General features: G+C 53.9%; 2 protein-coding genes across 2 annotated transcripts in view; both read left to right on the forward strand.

The window, feature by feature from the left end:
- Positions 1–1,641: 1,641 nt before the first annotated feature.
- Positions 1,642–18,826, forward strand: part of LOC141916764 (uncharacterized) — a 61,766-nt gene continuing 44,581 nt past the window's right edge. The window contains exons 1-4 of the mRNA XM_074809520.1: positions 1,642–1,761; positions 1,956–2,125; positions 4,867–5,001; positions 5,338–5,481. Coding sequence (XP_074665621.1) covers positions 2,003–2,125; positions 4,867–5,001; positions 5,338–5,481 — 402 coding nt within the window. The 5' untranslated portion in view covers positions 1,642–1,761; positions 1,956–2,002. The remainder of the gene's footprint in view (positions 1,762–1,955; positions 2,126–4,866; positions 5,002–5,337; positions 5,482–18,826) is intronic.
- Positions 5,738–10,064, forward strand: LOC141916801 (uncharacterized). The gene is made up of 9 exons (XM_074809582.1): positions 5,738–5,746; positions 5,925–6,119; positions 6,472–6,594; positions 6,742–6,803; positions 7,503–7,641; positions 7,756–7,935; positions 8,405–8,716; positions 9,498–9,624; positions 9,889–10,064. Exons 1-7 carry the CDS (start codon positions 5,738–5,740, stop codon positions 8,699–8,701), a joined length of 1,005 nt encoding a protein of 334 aa, XP_074665683.1. The 3' UTR covers positions 8,702–8,716; positions 9,498–9,624; positions 9,889–10,064.

Genomic DNA, 18,826 nt, shown 5'->3' on the forward strand with positions numbered 1-18,826 from the left:
TTTTGAATCCTCACGTCTCTGAGGACTCTTGCCCATCACTGATGTCTGTGTCCTGTACTCCTTACCACCTGCTGTTTAGAGACAGATGTCGTGGAGAAGTTACACAGGGAAGGAGCAAGATTCTGTCCTTCTGCCTTTCTAAGATCATATGTGACAAGTTCTGCTCAGAAAAAAAAAAAAAAGGAGTCGTTTGTCATCCTTGTAGGTGTTTTTTAGAAGACTCCTGAACTTGCAGAGCTGTATAAATGATGTTTTAGACATTGTTTCTCATGTTTCTTGACTTTTTCACTGTATTACTCCAAAGTACGTCGTTAGGATGGCTGATAAACACCCCTTTTGACTCAGTGTGTTTCTTGAGAGCTGCTGCTTCTTCTGAGCTCCAGCTTCTCTTATTTGATGCAGCTGAGTTACGACTGGTCAATTATTGGACTGTTACTAAACTATTAAATGTTCAGCTCCTTTTTAAAAAATTTTTCGGAAGGGATACATTATTATTTTAAAAAGATAAATTAGTTATGAAGAACCTTTGACAATAGATTAAAATTCAGCAGCTGTTGTTGCCAGACGTTGTTCTCAAGAGCCTTTTGTTGTCATAGTTTTGGCCTCTATCTTTTCTGTTCTGTTTTAGAGACTGATTCGATTTATCCTAAAATGGAGCATATTTCCTTTGGACTGCCAGAGATTGGCACAATCAGAAATATGTGCTTGTTTTCCTCTTGAAGATACACCCTCCATTGTCCATCCAAGCAGTGAAATTCTACTGCTGTGGTTTTTATGGCACCCCCGTCCTAGAGAGGCAGTGCTGTGTGTTGTGGGAACCTGGCACACAGGGCGCTGTGTTAGATCAGGGAGGTCACTTCAGCTCCTGGTTCCAGAACCCTGCGTGTCATACGCAGCGGTTGGTTGAAGTCTGTGGCTGTAAGAATTTGGCTCTGCAGTACTACAGCTTCCATTTTAGAGAGCAACAAGTCACTTGGGCTGCTGCCTACTTAAATAGCAACACTTAGAGAAAAGCAGCAAGTTTTTCCCTTGAACTTTCAACAGTTGAAACTGAAGGCTGCCCGTCTCTCCTTTCAGTGGTCCTTGTTCAGATAAAATCTAGTTCAGATTTCTTACGAGTGCTGCTCCAAGCGAGAGATCTTCCTATATCATCGGATGTATTTCTTGAGTCCCTTTTAAATACAAGGAGTCTGGAAAGTTACTTACCCACAGCTACACTGTGAACAGCATTCAAAAAGTCACGGGTCATCCAGGGAAATACTCGTGTTCTGTCCCCCTGCAGAGCAGCTTGGAAGCGCTGATGAGCTGAGGGCTGTGAGCAGAGCCCGGGCTTTTGCTTGTTGGCCCAGACTCTGGGCACAGCTACCCGTGTGTCTGCCAACAGCAATTTCAGATTTGGCCATTGAGATCAAATTCGGCTGGGCTTTCGGTGTTATGCTGGGTCATAAGCAAAGCCTGGGCATTCCCCCGGAGGGGCCCCCATTGCTATTTTAAATGGCAGAAATAGGCTTTCTGTATACAAGTTTCCTTGCAACCCATTTTCCGTACTCAGGGGTAGGGATCTTGAATGACTTCTTACTGGAATAACTCTCAGTGGGTGTCAGGAGCAACAAACTCATTTCTCTCTGTATTCACAACTCACAGGTCAGTGAAGGAGGCGCTGGAATCCAGCCTGTTTGAAGCTCAGCGGCACTTCTCTCAGCTGGAGTCAGCTTGAAATCCAACTTTACACAGTCACGCAGGCCAAGGAGGTGATACAAGGTGAGAGCCTCCTGTCTCTGGTGATCCCCCTGCCTAGGGAAGGTGGTACAAAAATAGCTCTGTGTCCGCAGTGCTTCTGAGGAGTGAAGGAGATGGAGGCAGATCTCTCCTGCACTGAAGTGCAGATGGCTTAAGGTCAGTGAAGTCAGAACCGTTGTGTAGACTCTGAATCTTGCCGTTTGTCCTGTTTGCAGGGGCAGTGAAGTGCTGTCAGTGTGAGCTGGAAGCAGAGCGATCTCTAATGAGGCAGGAACGGGAAAACATGGCACAGCAGCTCTTGCAGACAGAACAGCAGTATAACAATACCCTCAAACTGCGGCAAACTGATCATGAAGTGCAAATAAACCAGCTCCTGCAAGACCTGGTAGGAAACAATATGCTTCTGAATTCTTCAAGCAAGCTTTGTGGGCTGGCTTTAGAAGAGTAATAGCCTGAGTGTGTGAAATGGCAGCAACCATCTGTCATAGGTCACACCTTGCTGGGCCAGGCAGATAATCCTAACCCATAACACTAACCCCTATCCCCTGACCATAATGCCTACCTCCTGACCCCAACCCCTGACCCCAACCCCTGACCCCCTACCCCCTACTCCCTACCCCGAGCCACTAACCCCTCCCCCCAGCCACTAACCTCCTACCCCTAACCCATAACCCTGACCCCTAACCCAGACCCCTAACCCCTACCCCCAGCCCCTAACCACCTACCCCTAACCTGTAAACCCTAACCCATAATCCCCAGCCCTAATCCCCAACCCGTAAACCCTAACCCCCACCCACCATGCCTACCCCCTAACCCCCACGCCCTAACCCCCTAAACCCTAACCCCTACCCTTAACCCCCACCCTCAGCCCCTTACCTAACCCCCAAAACCCCTAAGCCCTAAAACCCCTAACCCATAACCTCCAACTCCTAAACCCAACCCCCAACCCCCACCCCCGATCCCCCCACCCCCCTATCCCCCCACCCCCCACCTCCTAACCTCCTAACACTACCCCCTACACCCTACCCCTATCCCCTGGCCCCCTAGCCCTAACCCCTAACCCTAACCCTAAGCCTTGTACCTGAAGGCGTGTGAAGACCCCCAGGACTCTGCCAGGACAGTAAAAGCAGCCACAGATTCCGTGTGGGCCTAAGGCGAGTTTAGCTGGAGGTTGGGTGTTCCCCACCCAAAGCCTGGCGGGAAGGGGGTAGGATCTTACCAGACTCCTGTCTGCCATGAAGTAGACTCCTCACATTGCTGCCAACTGCAGTCACGGGAACTTTCTCCCTTTCTTTCTGTCCTGTCACCGTCGTCAGAGGTGTTATCTCTGGGCTTGACGCATGTGGAACAGGCCCCTTGTTCCTGGTACTTCTGTTCGTGGCCTGTCTTGTGACTGGGGCATCAGGGTACCGGTCTCTTTCTCACCCTGCAGTCCATCTACATCTTTTCACTGATGGAAAGGGATGTGAGCTTTGAAAATAGACTCTAAGAATAGAGAGAAATCCTGAGGAGACAGGTGCTAGGAAACAGGCAGCCATTGGAGAGCGGAAGGTAACGTCTCCTTTTCATAATGGTTGGACTCAATGATCTTAAAGGTCTTTGCCAACCTAAATGATTCTATGATTCTTCCACATGCTGACCCGCCTTTTAAGTTCCTTGACAGGACGTGATTTATGGAGAGCACAAAGCCATTGTTGTGCACTGTTGAGGTGGGGGGTTGTGGGAGGGATGAAGCTTCACATTTGTTTCGAGGAGCGTGGCTGGGACTTCACCTTGAAGTCTTTCCCTCCACTCCTCAGGCAAGCGAGCGGGAAGGGCATCATTCAGAGCTGCAGAAGATACTGGAGCAATGTGGAAAAGAGAAGGCGGAGACAGAAGGGGAGCACGAGAAGAAGCTGTTTGATATGAAGCAGAAAGTTGCTACCGTGCGAGCTCAACAAGAGGAGGAACGAACCAGAGTCGACAATGCCAAGCAAGAGGGAAAGACTGTGAAAGGAGAATTTGTGTAGCTTTTTTGCAAGGCTAGAGCCGTGGGAGATGTCTGGATGTCGGGCTGTGTGGAGCATGCCCTACATGCTTTCTACATTGAATTTGGTGAGGTGAAAGGCAAGCAGGGTTCTCTTTGGGACTAGGAGTGAGACCTGTCAGAGGAAGCCGGGCAGAAGCATCCCCTTTCAGTTGAGATTTTTGTGCTGCTGTTGTGCTGGGTGTTTTAAGACTTAACTCACAATATCTTCACAGTTCTCTTAACAGTCCTCTTCTGATCTTTACTGATACATGCTTATAACCTTAACTCCATTAAAGACCAAACTGAATTTGTAGGACTGAATCCCCATGAGGGTGGGGTTTTTGTCTGGGGGGGGACAGGGGGACATGGCAAAGATTGTTGACGAAAGAAAAAAACTTTTAAAGACTCCTCTGAAATATTTCTGAGCAGTAAAACAGGGGTGTCTTCTGGGCTGTTTTAAGTCACTTGCTGGTAAGCTCTTTTGTGCCCAGATCTCCTGTGCAACCCTGTGACACAGTGAGAGTCCTCCTTGTGTCCCACCCAAAGTCCTCTTCACGGAGTCTGCCTGGGGACAGCAGTACCCCCAACTGTGTCTGCAGGTATTGAAATGCCAGGGCAGTGCTCAGAGATGACAGTGTGTCCCTGTCATGTCAGTACTTTACCAAAGTCTAATGAATACCTTAAAAATGAAGTCATTTTCACCAAACCCCACTTGGAATACAGGAGTTTTCTGAAGGAGCTGCTCGCTTCAGCCCTCTGGCAGCCCTGCATTTTCTCTGCTGCTAACTAGGTGCAAAAGTTGCTCTTGAAAGACAAACAGGACACAGCAGAAGATGAGGGATACCCTCACCAGCAAGGCGAGACATCTGAGAAGTGCCACACATTTTCCTGTTAGGTGTTAGATGTTTGTTGGAGGTTCAATCACAGGGGGACTGTGGCTGGACCATGTTCATACGGCCAGTCTCACTTAGGAAGCTGTGTCTGCAGGTGGGCAGAGAAGGGCCTGGGAGAGCAGCAACACAGCGCTTTGAGAACGCGTCAGCCCGTCGGTGTTGGAGCCTTGCCACACAAATTCTGTGTGGGAAGTTTAAACCTGTCTTCTCTTTGTTTCTGTGCAGGTCCTGCAAGAAAAGGAGCGTGAGGAGAGTGCTTTGTTAGAGACACTACTTCAGCCTCAGGGAGAGCTAAGAGCAGCCAACCAGCAGCTGGAGCAGCTCAGGCAGGAGGTGAAAGAGCAGCACGAGGATGGGCAGGTAAGTCTGACTAGTAGGGTGGGTTGAAGGAACAGGCCGTTGGCAACTGGACGTTAAGCTGAGAGAGGCTGAGAGAAGCAGGTAACAGAGTGAAGGGTAGTGACAAGGAAATAAAGCCTAAATGCTGTGACTGAGGAGGCAGGGACTGCTGCAGGCACTGAAAGCCCAGAGCCTGATGAGCTCCAGAGATCAGCAACAGGAAGGAAGTGTTACAGTGGAAGCAGAGCTGGGTAGAAACGCAGAAGTGGCTGAATGAATGTGATTTTGAGACAGAAAGAAGAGAAAGCTGAACCTGATGGCAGGTCCCAGCAGCTTGCTCTCCATTTGTGTTTGCAGAACATCACAGAAAAACTGCAAGCAGAGCTGCAGGAAACTCAGAGTAAGATCAAGGCAGTGGAGAAGAGGCACAAGGAAGAAATCAAAACCATGAAAGAAGAAATTAATGTCCTCCTTCAGCAGAGGGATGTTCTACAAAACCAGGTGAGTGAAACAGCAATCGCCACTGCAGTCATCAACCAGGCGGTCTCTCCCCATGGCAGAGCAGCAGGGGAAGGGCTGAGTCCCCCTGGCTGCCATCACACTGTGGTCTCCATCTCAGCTGGGCTGAAGGAGACTGACCGGCCAGCTGCTGCCCTGGACAGATGGGCTGCTCTTTGTGCCTGTTTGCCAGCACTCATCAGAATGGATTTCTGCTGGCCTGTTACTGCTAGCCTTGTTTTTTAAGGTGCTTTTTCAGATGAACATGGTGACCCACTTAGATTTTGAAACAAGCCAGCTGTGAGCCACCATTGAGAATCTGGTACTTTCACGAAAGGGTGAAATTTAAAGTTGTTCTCTCCCTTTCCTCACAGTATATGATATGGCTGATATGGCTGACAGTGGCAAGCTGTAGTCTTTGACTGCTTTGTTGTGTTTTCCTTGAGGTGGAAGAGGTGACATCTCAACCTGCAGCCTCCAAAGAGTCCCAGCAAGTGATTGGCCGCAAAGCTCAGCAAGATCCGAGTGAGGCACAGGAACTGTCAAGGCAGAAGGTGCTGGAGGTTGTGCACCTCCAGAAGATCCTGGAGGAGAAGAGGAGTCAATGGGAGAAGGTAGAACATCAGAACAAGGAGCTGCAAGTGTGTCTGCATTCTTTGGAGGGGGAAAGCAGTCGATGAGGAGAAGTGGAGCGTCACAACACAGAATTTCAGGCTTCGTTGAAGGTCCTAGAGAATGAAAAAGCCAGGTAAATGAAAGTCTGTGAAACTCTCTATTCTGTTTAATGGATTCCCTCTTTCAGATCTTCACATATCCAAGTGGCTCTGGCAGCATTTCATAAAAAGCAGAGTTCTGAACTCTCCATGCAGATAGGTTTCATTCTCTTGATGTGGTGTTTCATTTTCTTTTCTTTTAATCCTTCAATTACAGTTTTTCTGAAGACAGTCGCTTTTGGAGTAGTCCCTTCCTTAAAAGGAGGTGTTGTTTTGTTAGGTCAGCATGTTAATGCTGTTAAATGGAACTTTCAGGGGTTTCAAACCTGAAACACACCAAAGGAGGCAGAACGAGCTGCAGTGTAATGAGCTAGATACATCCATCAGCTCTGTCTTGGGTCTAGTAAATTTTAAACATTTGGGATCTGTATCAGTCTTCCATCCTGATACCTTTGGTTAAAACCATGATTTTGAACTAAGCCAGATTCCCCTCTGAGGCACCCAAGAAATAAGCATGTTTCTTATTGCCATCTGTTTCCTCATTCCTCAGAAAATCCCAGCGGGCGTCTGGAAGGGCTTGAGCAGGGTCCCTGCCAGCCTCACCAGTTACAGGTGTTACTGACTGTCCAAGGAATGCAAGAAAGAAGAGAAAGGGTAGGTAGGGTAGTTCACCTGGTAAAGTCTTGCCAGCCTTCAACACACACCTTCACTGAAGAAGAGAAATAAAAGGCCGTGCCCTCTTGCTTCCCCCGTGAGGGATCTGGCATCTTATATAAGGATCTGAGTATTTCCTCCAAAGCTCCATTACTGCTTCTGGTAACAGCCTTCATTTCTCTAGCTGAAAGTAATATGGTGCTGCAAGTCTTATGAAACTCCCCAAAGATCACCTGGCTGTCAGCTGCTGCTGTTCCTACCAGGACATGCAAGTTGGGGGAAGAAAATGTCTCTTCATTATTGACAAAACCTCTCCCTTGGAGTCTCATTAGTCAAAAGAAAAATTTTCCTCTGCCCTAATGTCTTCATTTCAAGACTTTGTTGTGTTTCTATTCACATTCCCATCTCAAAAAAAATAGGGTATTTAGCCAATAATTCACCTTTCTTCTGTGGAAAAAAAGCGTAGTGGGCACGTGCTTGGGTGTGGTTGCCAGCCTGGCTGAGGACTGAACAAGCAGCCTAGTTGTTCAGACAAACCTCAGCAGACCAATCAATTTTCCCCTTGGTGGTGGAAGTCCTAAGAGTTTATTAAATGTTATATACCATGTAGTAATGAGTTGCATGCTCTGACTTTCAGGCTGACTGTGTCTCTTGAAGAGAGGAACTGAGCCTCAAAACCCTGGAAGAAAACAACCTTGCCCAGCACAACAAGGTTTCTCAGCTTCTTTCTGCTCTTCACCAGGCTGAGCAGCTGCATTCAGACCACAGAAGAGAAATACAAGAGCTCAACAACCAGGTGACCTGTGCACTAGCATCCTCTTCCCCAGGGACATAGAATACCGCCTTCAGCTTGTAGGCCTCAACTTGTTTTCCCTCCCAACAACATACACTCCTTCTGTGTTCTGCCCAGAGACTGCACACTGAGGCTGGATCTGCTGTGTTCTGCCTGGGTTTTCCCCGGTTCTCTCATGGTTCATGGCATTCAATGTCTGAGGAGAAACAGAAGACTCCTTTGGAGCTTCTCAGTGTCTCTGTTACAGATGTTGTCCCCAGATGGTGTTTCTGCCCCTGCCAGGCCCTGAGCAGTCTGGTGAGACAGCATTGGTTATGGCAGTCTGTGGGAGCACTCCCGGCTCGGCCGTTCAGCTGGCATTGGGGAGGTGCCCCATGAAGGATGCCGATTGTCTCCCCTTTGCTTCTAATCCGAAGCGTCCCTGGCAGCCCCACTCTCCATGCAGGAATGCTTCATCTGCCACCTCACCCTGCCAGGCAGCCCCTCGCACCCTCACACACACAGGAACCTTCATTTCTGAGGTTGGAAAGCACGAAAACCTGACAGTTTGACCGTTCCTTTGGGGATGGGGAAACTTCCTTCAGGCCCCTTAGCCTCCAGGTACCTGTTTGTAGCTTGTTTTGCTCAGTTTGAATCCTTGCCCTCGTGTGTTCTCTTTCCAGTGTGGTTTTTGGCTTGAAGTAATTTCTCCTTGGCCCCTTCCTCTAGTCCCGCTCTGTGCCTCAGCAGCAGCGCTGTCCCTGAGCGCTGTGCGTCTGTGTTACAGGTGCAGTCGCTGCAGGAGGCAGCGCTGGAGGAGGAGGCTGGCCTGGCAGCTCGGGAGGAGCAGCTGCTGCGGGATCTGGAGGAGTCCCAAGCAGGCGAACGGTGCTCGAGGAACTCTCTGCGCGTGCTGGAGGCTGAGGTGTCTGAACTGCGTTTGAGGCTCTGCAGCACAGAGAGCAGAGCTCAGGCGTTGGCCACGGGGTGTCAGCAGCCAACAGTGCCCCCCGCGAAGCCCGATCCCAGCTGGACAAACTGCACTTGGTTCTGCAGCGCACGGTCTGTGACAGCAGAGACTTAGTCCCTTGGAGTTCAGGCAAGTGTGGGGCTGGGTTCACAGGTCTGTAGGCGGGTATAGGGGAGCAGGTGCGGGGGGGTTGGTTCTTTGTAATCCTGATGTGACAGACCTGTCCTGTCAGTTTAGGCTGATTCAAGCCTTGGGAAGTCTTGAAATCCTGACATCCCTGCAGAGACAAGTCCGTGTTTGTATGTGGGGAAATGACCAGCATCAGAATGAAATAGGGCCCAAGTCCCAGGGCACGTGCGTCCTTCCTTGAGGCAGTGCTGACATTAGTGGTCATCTGTGGTGGTTTAGTCCCTGCCAGGGTCTGAGACCACGCGGCTGCTGCCCCTCCCCCACAAAGGGAGTGAAATACAAAGCCCCGGGGCTGAGATAAGGAGAGGTTTAATACAACAGAGTAACAGCAACACAACAAACAACAACAACAATAACAATAACAGTAATAGCAATGAACAGAGCACGATATCAAACGATACAGCAGTAAGAGCAGAAAAAATCGCATAACACACGCGCTCACCGATTCTCCCGCTCCGCGCTATGGCGCCGGGACGTGACGTCAGCATGGTATATGAATAACCCAGCTAGAGCTTCCCTCCACTGCTGGGGAAACTTAACCCTATCCTGGCTAAACCAGGACATCATCAAAATAAAGTTAGCGCGGGACACACGGTCTTGCTGTAACACAAGCTCTAGGACAACGTCAAAGGCACTGCCACCTCCTGCTGTGCATAAAGAGGCCTTGTTTGTTGGAGACCCTTTCGGTTAAAGCTGGCAACAGAATGGCTTCTCTCTTCAGAACAGGGTCATGCCTGGGCCCAGCTGTTTCCCAGGCCAGGGACCTCCCTGCGGAGCTCACAGTGGACAGAGTGGCCGCAGCCCTACAAGACCTGCGTCAGCACCTGGAGCAGACGCAGCAAGATCTGGTAACTTGTGTCTAGTGCACCCAGAAATCCCGTCCTGCTGCTGCACTGAACTGACAAGCAGAGTGCCAAAGCCAGAATGGATGTAAATTCTTGTGGGCCATGTTGGCTTGCTGCCATGGGGGAAAGGAGAATCCCCATCCCATGTACCATTACTGCCCAGCTGCCCCCTCCCACCTTGGCTGTTTCTGCCTGTGTGTTTGTACCTCTTTGTCTCCCGCCAGCAGTGGCTCTGTGAGGTGATGCTTCTCTTCTTACCTCTTCCAGAAGGATGCAAGGAAGAAGATACAGGACTCGGAGCTGGAGCTGAGCAAGAGGCAAGCTGAGAAGGAGTATTTCAGTGCCCGTGATCAAGAGCTGCAGAAACAGTTGGCTCAAAGCCAGGAAGGTACAACTTCCCTTTTCCAACCCACTGACCCCATCCTGTCTCACCAGTGGGGGTCTCTGATCCCACGCAGAGGAAAAATGCAGTGCCCAGGGATGGGAAGAGGAGAAAAACAACAAGCCTGAGACTTATTGATAGAACTACCAGGGAAAGATTTTTGTAGAGAAAGATCCAGTGTCTGGCAGTGCATCTGGCTGTGTGACTGGTGATAATGTGCAGAGGTGGTGCCTTTCAGGTCCCACGTCACTGCCAAGTAGGTGTAGTGTGATGCCTCACAGTGTCCTTCTCTGTATGGTCTTTGAAAGCACCAACCTCAAAAAGCCTTGTCTTTATCGACTTCCTTTTCCTCTTACATGGCAGATTCACAGAGCATGAGTTCGGTGTTGAGTTCCTGTGGTATTGCATCCTTCCTTCTGCTGCTTTTCCTCGTTCTCTGGTACCTGGTGCTTCTGCATCCTTCTCACCTGTTTTCTTGCCGATACTGGTTTGGTGTCTGAGCTCACAGCCATAGAAAACACAATTTTTTACTTCCGTAGCCTTTGGTAACATGTTCATGTTGTGTTTATCTATAAACTGGTTTTCACATGTAGCTAGTTGCCTTTTCCTCTAATCTCCAGGCCATCCCAGAGCCTCCAGGGCTATTGGCCTCTCTATATTATAGCTGGACAGACATTCCTTCTCCTTTCTCTGTCATTGCTTTCCCACTCTCCACATCAGAATTGGGTTTTTATCTCATTGTCACGTTTTCCTTGTCCCAGACTACAGGAACAGGGAGGTGTGAGCATCGCTCGTTGCCTCCCCCACAGGCTGTCGCCTGCTCGTGTAGAGCCTTTACCTGTTCAATATTTCTTCATGTTCCCTCTCTGAGATGGAACTGCTGATCATTTTTCAGAGAGTTTTCCAGGCCTTAGATCATTGCTTTTTTCTGGAACATTCATAGGAAACTGTAAGCTTCACTGAGGGTTTAAAGCATAAGCTGCTTTGTTTTACTGAAATAACTGAGAGAACAAAGCATAAAGCAGTTTCAGATTTATGGCAGAACTTGGTTGCTATTGATAGAACTTAAGGTAAACAAAGCACAGTGAATTAGAGAAGTTCTAGTCCCACAAAAGACACACTGCTCGGCCTCCCGACGCCCGGGCATTACAGAGCTCCGTGGGCAAGGTGCTGGCAGAGGGGAACGGGGCCAGGGAACAAGCGCCTGGGCTCAGAGCGGGGCTGTGCACGCCCACAGCTCTTTGGGCAGCTCCATTCGAGCTCCAGTGCTCGGGGGGGGCTCGGAGCTCCCGTCGCAATCCTCCTGCAGAGCACGACCTGTTCTGGCCACGTCCAGACCTCGCGTCTTCCCAATCACAGTAGTCAAGAATAGAAGGACAAAGTGCTGCCACCGAGCTCTCTTCTGGACCCTCTCTACCTCCTTTCTTTCCTCGTTGCCTCTTTGTTGGGAGAAAAGCCCCTCAGGTCTCCCCGGTTCCCCTGCCTGCCTCCCAGAGGACAGCTGCTCCCTCCTGGAAGGAGTCAACGTTCATGCTGCACTGAGGCCTCTCGGGAAGGCCCTTAACGCACACACCGTAAGACCGCCGTAGTTTGCCTGAAGAGCAGAGGGTTGTTCATAATCTGTGCAGCCACCCCACGGGATTTCCTTCCCGCTTTGGTCACCATCATTCTTTGATTCAGCCTTCTAGCTCGCCGCCAACTTCCACAGAGCTGTTCAGCAGTGACTCTGCAACCAGATCCTTTCCCCTCCCTGCACTAGAAGGGTACTTGCAGGTCTCCAACAGGAGGGAAATCCTTCCGGACGATGGACATTGCCCAGGCCCCTTGTTACCCTCCCATAGAGCACGTGTGATTTTTTTTCTCTCAGAGGCGTATGAGGGGACTCTGGCCCTCAGTCACAGGTACTGCCCTGGGTCCCTGAGCTCTGTGGAGTAAATTCCCTGCCAGGAGTTTGCAGTCTCTGCGCTAAAGGATTTCTTGGCTTAGAATGCAAGGAGGAAGCTTCAGTTGGTACAGCAGCAATCATGGTGGGCAACGGGACCCGGAATTGGGCAACGGGAATGCCCTTCGGCTACTGTCACAAGACCATCTACAGCAATCTTCATGTCACAACTCCAGCCGTGACACTGAGCGGAACTTGTAAAGAGAAGTAGCTTTGCCACTGGTGTGAACCTTCCCCGGGGAGACTGAGCTGGCTGCGGGGCCAGCGAGGCCCGAAGCACACGGCCATGGCGCTGGGCAGCCGGCCGAGGCCAGCCCGCAAGGAGGGAGGGCCGGGCAAGGGGCTGCCAGGCCCCGGGGGAAGAAAACCCTCTGGGCCCAGCCCCTAATGCTGCTCCTCGAGAAAGGGAGAGGAGGAGGAAGCCGACAAATGAGCGTGGAGTCTCCCAGGGCAGAGATTAACGGCTCACTTTATTGCGCCGGTGGAGGGGGATCAGGGCCAGCACGCGGGGATGGCTCACGGCTGCTCCCGCGTCTGCGTCCGGGCCGGCTGTAAGGGTTTTGGGCCCGACGTTCCATGCGGGAGCGGTCCCTCATCCGCACGGGCCCACGGCGGCTGGAGCGGCTGCCACTCTCGGGTGCTGGAGAGGGGCAGGAGGACCCCGATGGCAGCTGGCTGGTGGTGCTGGGGCTGCTGCTCGCCAGTACTGGGGAGCCGTGGGACGTCCCCAGTGCCGCCTGGCCGGGGGTGCTGCTCTCAGCACCTGGTGCTGGCGCGCGGCTCCTCTCCCGGTGCCTCCTGGGCCGGCTGTAGGGCGTCTGGACCCGACGTTGCACCCGGGAGCGGCGTTGCCTGTGGTCGGGCCCAGGTGAGCTGGAGCTGCTGCTGCCCTCACGCGCTGGGGAGTCGTCGGACGGCCCAGTGCCAGAGCCAGCGAGCTCTGAGCTGTCACTGGAGTCTGTAGGGGGAAGCAGGAAGGTCACAGGCACAGAAGCCACTGTGGAGAGGCCAGAGCGGTGCCCCCAGCCCTCCTGGGGCAGAGAGGCTCTGTCTGCCAAGCCCAGCCTGGGCACCCGCTGCCAGGCCTTGCCTGGGCCCTGGCCCCAGCCCAGGGGCAGGAAAGTGCTTTGCCTCTTACCGGTGCCCTGGCCAGCACAGCTCTCGCACTCCCAGCTGGTGCTGCTGGTCCCCAAGTTGGAGCAGCGCCGGTGGGTGCCCTCGGCAGCGCAGGAGCTGCAGAGCAGCAGTTCCCAGGGCCTGGGGAATAAAAGGGTTCATGGCTGTGAGGACAAAGTGACCGCAGCACAGGATTGTGCGGCACAGCTCCTGTTCTCAGTCCTTCCGCTTTGAGCTCTTGGCGACACTGAGATCCCGTGCAGAGCCCAGGGTGCCGCTTTGCCAACTTACCCCCGTTCCTCTGCCTGCTCCCTGCCTCCGGGACAAAGGCACTCGCGGGCATCGCAGCGGCTGTGCCTCTCGATGAGTGCTTCGTCTGGAAGCCCGTTGTCCTGTGATGGCAATCTGATGGAGAAAGGGAAATGGCTGAGCCCCTGCCGCCCCGGCACAAGGCCGATGCAGGGCAGCCCTGCTCCTCCCCCCTGCCCGGTTTACAGCTCCTCCGTGAAGCTGAAGCCCAGGCAGACGGGACAGCGGAGGGCCAGGACTGCAGGGGCAGCCCCTGGCATGGCACAGGGCTTGCAGCCTCCGGTCCTGTGAGCCGGCAGGACACCAACCTCACGGGGATTCGGATGCCCATGGTGAGCATGTCATGCAGAAAGGCATACTTGTCTCTGCAGAGGGGGCAGCTGAAGGAAATAGTACCAGTGTACCGAGCCTGGCCCTGCAACGGAAACAAAAGGAGCAGGAGTGAGGCCCTGGTGCTGCTGAGTGCCTGCCGTGTCCTGGGGACGAGGGAACGGCTCCTACCTGGATGCAGCCCCTGTGGAACCAGGCGTCTTTGCAGGCCGGGCACACCATGGTGTAGTAGGACTTTCTGTCCTCCACAGGCTCCAGGCAGATGATGCAGGCAGTGTCCTTCTCCGGAACCGCCTCCACCTCCTGCTCTGGGCAGTGCTCTCTGCAGAAGGACCTGGGGGGAAGAGGGAAGGGATGGGTGAGGTGAGAAGCTGTGGCAGGTGCATCCGCCCAGTGAAAACAGAGCTTCCCGGCTGCTGAAACGTGGCAGTTTTTGGCTTTGTTTCAAGGTCTTGCAGTAGCTGAGACCTTTGACCAATGGGAGCTGCTATTGACTACAGGTCAGATTCGGTCTGGGTATAAACGGACTCCCCTGGGGGAGCCATTTTGAGCTCGTCCCCTGGAGCTGCACGCTGCGGTCAGGACTCTCCCTTTGGGTTTGGGACGCCGCCCAGGGAAACTCCTCGAGGTGCCTTGGGTTGGGACGCTGCCCTGAGCAGGTCCTCGAGGTTGAGAGCCCTCACTTTCTAGGTGAGTGATAGAGCGTTTTGGGTTGTCGTTAAACCCTAGGTAGTGAAGCTTTGTTTACGTTTGGGGTTGTCGTTAAACCCCTGGGGTGTGAGGCTTTGTTTTACGTTTCAGGTTCCCGTTAAACCCCAGGAAGTGAAGTTTGCGTTTGGGGTTGTCGTTAAACCCCTGGGGAGTGAAGCTTTGTGAAGTATTTCGGGTTATTGTTAAACCCCAGAAAGTTATTCTGTTCTCCTCTTGCGGACATTCGGATCTGTAATCTACGGAGAGCTGACTGGTGGTTTTTTTAAATTGGTGGTGGGTTGCTCATTTGGAAGCCAGGAACAGAAGCGCAGGGTCCTTCCCCACTGGGGGTGAGGAGGGGAGAGGTACCTACCTGTGCGGAAGAAAGTACTGGGTGACGCATTCACCCTCCGCGGCACAGGGCAGATGGAAGCTGCGGTCGCAGCCCTCCCGGCAGCAGGTGATGGCAGCCCCGCTCTCACTGCAGACGAAGCATTGCTGGAAAGAGCAGAGCAGCCCCCGTCAGCGGCAGCCTCAGGGCCTCCCCAGCCAGCCCCACGCCTCCGGGCAGGGCGCAGGATGTGGCCGCTGCTGGGCCACAGCCCACAGATCCACCCGGCGCACGAGGCTCCTGGGCTGGAACTGCTGGGAACCAGGCTTTTGTCCCGGAGCTGCTTGGAGGGGCTGGGATTTCTTTCCTGGGCTCTGGGCTAAGCTCCCGCAAACCTCTCCTGACACAAATCTCCCTGACCTTGTCGACTACCCGCTCAACTATGCAGGGAATGTCCTCAGGGATAAATCTCCGCTGCCCTGATTCCTCGTCCTGCCAGTAAAGCAGCTTGCTGGCAAAAATCTGCAGAAGAGAGGAGAGGAGAAGATAGGAGGAGCGGATGAGGAGAGCGTGGCCGGGAGTGCCTGTCGGCGAGCTGGAGCAGCCCCGGGGCACTCACCAGGCAAAAGAAATGGGCATAGAGCTCTTCCTGCTCGATTTTCTGCCCCCAGAGAACCAGGTCCACCGCTGCCTGGCCACACAGCACGCACGCTGGAGGGGAGAGAGCAAATGCCGGCGGGAATGAGCACCTCTGCGGGGCTGGTGGAAGCGTCCCTGAGCACAATCCCTGAGGGGGACTGAGGGGCAGGGCTGGGGGCTGTGGCGAGGAAGGGGCATCACAGGCACTGCCTCCCCCTGACCGCCCCGACAGCCCCTCTGCTGCGCTGCAGGAGGGAAACTTTGCTCTCACCCTGCTCCATCGAGTCGGGGGCCTCCTCCTCTTTCCTGTCAGACATGGGCATGTCCACAGCGAGCGTTGGGAGCGTCCCTGTCCCAGCAGCACCGGGGTGTCTCTCCCAGATGCTCCTCGGCTGACTCTGAGGGAGAAGCGGGGCGCGGGTCAGCTCTCAGCACGGCCCCAGAGCCCCGAGGTGTGGGACCCCCCTCCTCCCTCGGCAGCCCCCCGCAAGCCCCATCCCTCCCCTGCCCTCTCCTCACCTCCCAGGTCGCACTGATGCTCGGCTGGAGCCCAGCGACCCTTTTTATAGGCTTGTCCCTGTGTGTCACAGCAGCTGTTGTGACATCGGGACCCCCATATATGGGCAGGGACACCCCTGGCAGGTTACCATGGCCACGGTGACATCACGCCCCCATATATGGGCAGGGACACCCCTGGCAGGTTACCATGGCCATGGTGACATCACACCCCCATATATGGGCAGGGACACCCCTGGCAGGTTACCATGGCCACGGTGACATCACACCCCCACATACAGGCAGGGACGTCCTCAGCCTCCTGCCACCCCCTCTGAGATTGGTGCCACCCACGTCCCGGTGGAAGTCCCGGTGGAGTCCTGGTGGCAACGGCCCTTTTCTGTGGCAATAAACTGCCTTTTGGAGTCAGCATGAGCCGAGCCTTGGGGGTAGGAACGAACGAGCACTCGTGCCAGACCCAGCTGGGGACTTGTCACCTGTGTCACCCCAAGGGTCCTGGGGTTCCCATCACGGTGGCAGCAATGGTGCCTGAGTCCCCACACTGTCCCCACATCCCCACACTGTCCCCATGTCTCTGTGCCCCCCACTGTCCCCACATCCCTACACTGTCCCCATGGACCCCATGTCCCACCATGGTCCCCATGTCCCCACGCTGTCCCCACACCGGTCCCATGCCCCAGACTGTCCCCATGTCCCCCCACATTCCCTTGTCCCACACTGTCCCATGTCCCCCCATGGTCCACACCCCTAATGGTGCCTGTGCCCCTCCATGTCCCCATGCCCCACACTGTGCCCCTGACCCACAGGTGATGACCTTCAACCCCAGCCCGGTGCCCACGGCCACCTCCCATGGCACCACCACTGTCCCCAGTGTCCAGCCTCTGGTCAAACTGGTGTCAACGGTACCCACGGTCCCCAGTGCCACTGTCACCAGCAGCATCCAGAAGTACAGTGTGGTGTCCCTGTCCCCCACCAGTGACACCGAGGAGGACACTGGGACACCCACGGGTGCCACCACCCCAGCACCCAAACTGCCCCCTCTGCCACCGCCTCCAGTGCTGTCCCCCCCAAATCAGAGCCTGGGGACAGTCTACAACTGCCCCCCTCCTCCTTTGGGAAAACCAACAGCATCCCCGGGCAGTGGCACAGTCCCCCCAGTCTGCCCAGTGACCCCACTGGGACCCTGCTGCTGGTAACAGGGGGTGGCCTGGGGGTCCCCCAGTGTCCCCATGTTCCCCCCTGCAGTGTCCCCATGCGACTTAGGGGTCCCCATGTGTTCCTGGGACCTTTCTATGTGGATGGGTGGGGTTGCCTGGTGGTCCCCCACAGTGTTCCCCTCCTGTGTCTCCCTGTGTCCCAGGACCCCTCTATGGGGACACAAACAGTGGCCTGGGGATCCCCAAAGTGTCCCTGAGCATCCCCCAGTGTCCCCATGTGTGTCCCCAACATGTGTGCGGGACCCGCGTGTGGTGGGTTGATCTCAGCCAGATGCCCGGCAGCCAGAAAAAGCCCGGCCCAGGGATGGAACAGCTGATTTCAGCGGCGGCCTTTGAAGCAAGGACAGAGGTGGTCGGGGCTGTGGGAAAGGAGGCAGGGAGGAGGGGTTGTGGAGAACACCAGAAGAATCACAGAATGACAGAATCATTCAGGTTGGAAAAGCCCCTCGGGATCAGCGAGTCCAACCATCAGCCCAACTCTACAAAGTTCTCCCCTACCCCACATCCCCCAACAGCTCATCCAAACAGCCCTTAAACACACCCAGGGGTGGGGACTCCACCCCCTCCCTGGGCAGCCTATTCCACTCTCTGACCACTCTTTCTGGGAAACATTTTTCCCTCCTGTCCAGTCTGACCCTCCCCTGTTGCAGTTTAAAGCCGTTCCCTCTTGTTCTGTCACTAATTCCCTGGGAGAAGAGACCAGCACCAACCTCTCCACAACGTCCTTTCAGGGAGCTGTAGAGAGTGATGAGGTCTCCCCTCACCTTCTCCTCCTCACACTGAACAGTCCCAGGTCCTTCAATGGCTCCTCACAGGATTTATTCTCCAGGCCCTTCCCCAGCCTCGTTGCCCTCCTCCGCCCTTGCTCCAGCCCCTCGAGATCTCTCTCGGATTGAGGTGCCCAAAACTGGACACAACACTCCAGGTGTGGCCTCACCAGTGCAGAGCACAGGGGGACTATCACCTCCCTACTTCTGCTGGTCACACTATTTCTAATCCAAGCCAGGATGCCGTTGGCTTTCTTGGCCACCTGGGCACACTGCTGGCTCGTGTTCAGCTGTTTGTCAATTAGAACCCCCAGATCCTTCTCTTCCAGACAGCTCCAGCCACACCTCCCCAACCTTGTAGCCATGCAGGGGATTGTTGTGGCCCAAGTGCAGGACCTGGCACTTGGCCTTGTTGAAGCTCATCCCGTTGACGTTGGCCACTGATCCAATCTAGCCAAGTCTCTCTGTAGAGCCTCCCTGTCCTCATGTAGATTGACACTCCGCTTAACTTGGTGTCACTGATGACACACTCTGTGTCCTTATCGAGATCATCAATAAAGAAGTTGAACAGAAATGGTCCCAACACCAAGCCCTCAGGAACACCACTTGTGACCGGCCGCCAGCTGGATTTAGCTCCATTGACCACCACTCTCTGGGACTGTCCATCCAGCCAGTGCTTGACCCAGCAGACCGTTTGCTCATCCAGGCCATGGGCAACCAGTTTTTCTATGAGAATTCTGTGGGGAACTGTGTCAAATGCTTTTTGAAAATCCAGGTAGACAATATCCACAGCTTTTCCCTCATCCAATAGTTGGGTCATCTTGTCATAGAAGGAGATCAGGTTTGTCAGGCAGGACCTGCCTTTCATAAACCCATGCTGACTAGGTCTGATCCCCTGGTTGTCCATTATATGACTTTTAATGGCACTCGAGATGACCTGCTCCATGACCTTCCCTGGCACCGAGG

The sequence above is a fragment of the Strix aluco genome, chromosome 30 (assembly GCF_031877795.1).
Source record: "Strix aluco isolate bStrAlu1 chromosome 30, bStrAlu1.hap1, whole genome shotgun sequence".
Lineage (NCBI taxonomy): Eukaryota > Metazoa > Chordata > Aves > Strigiformes > Strigidae > Strix > Strix aluco.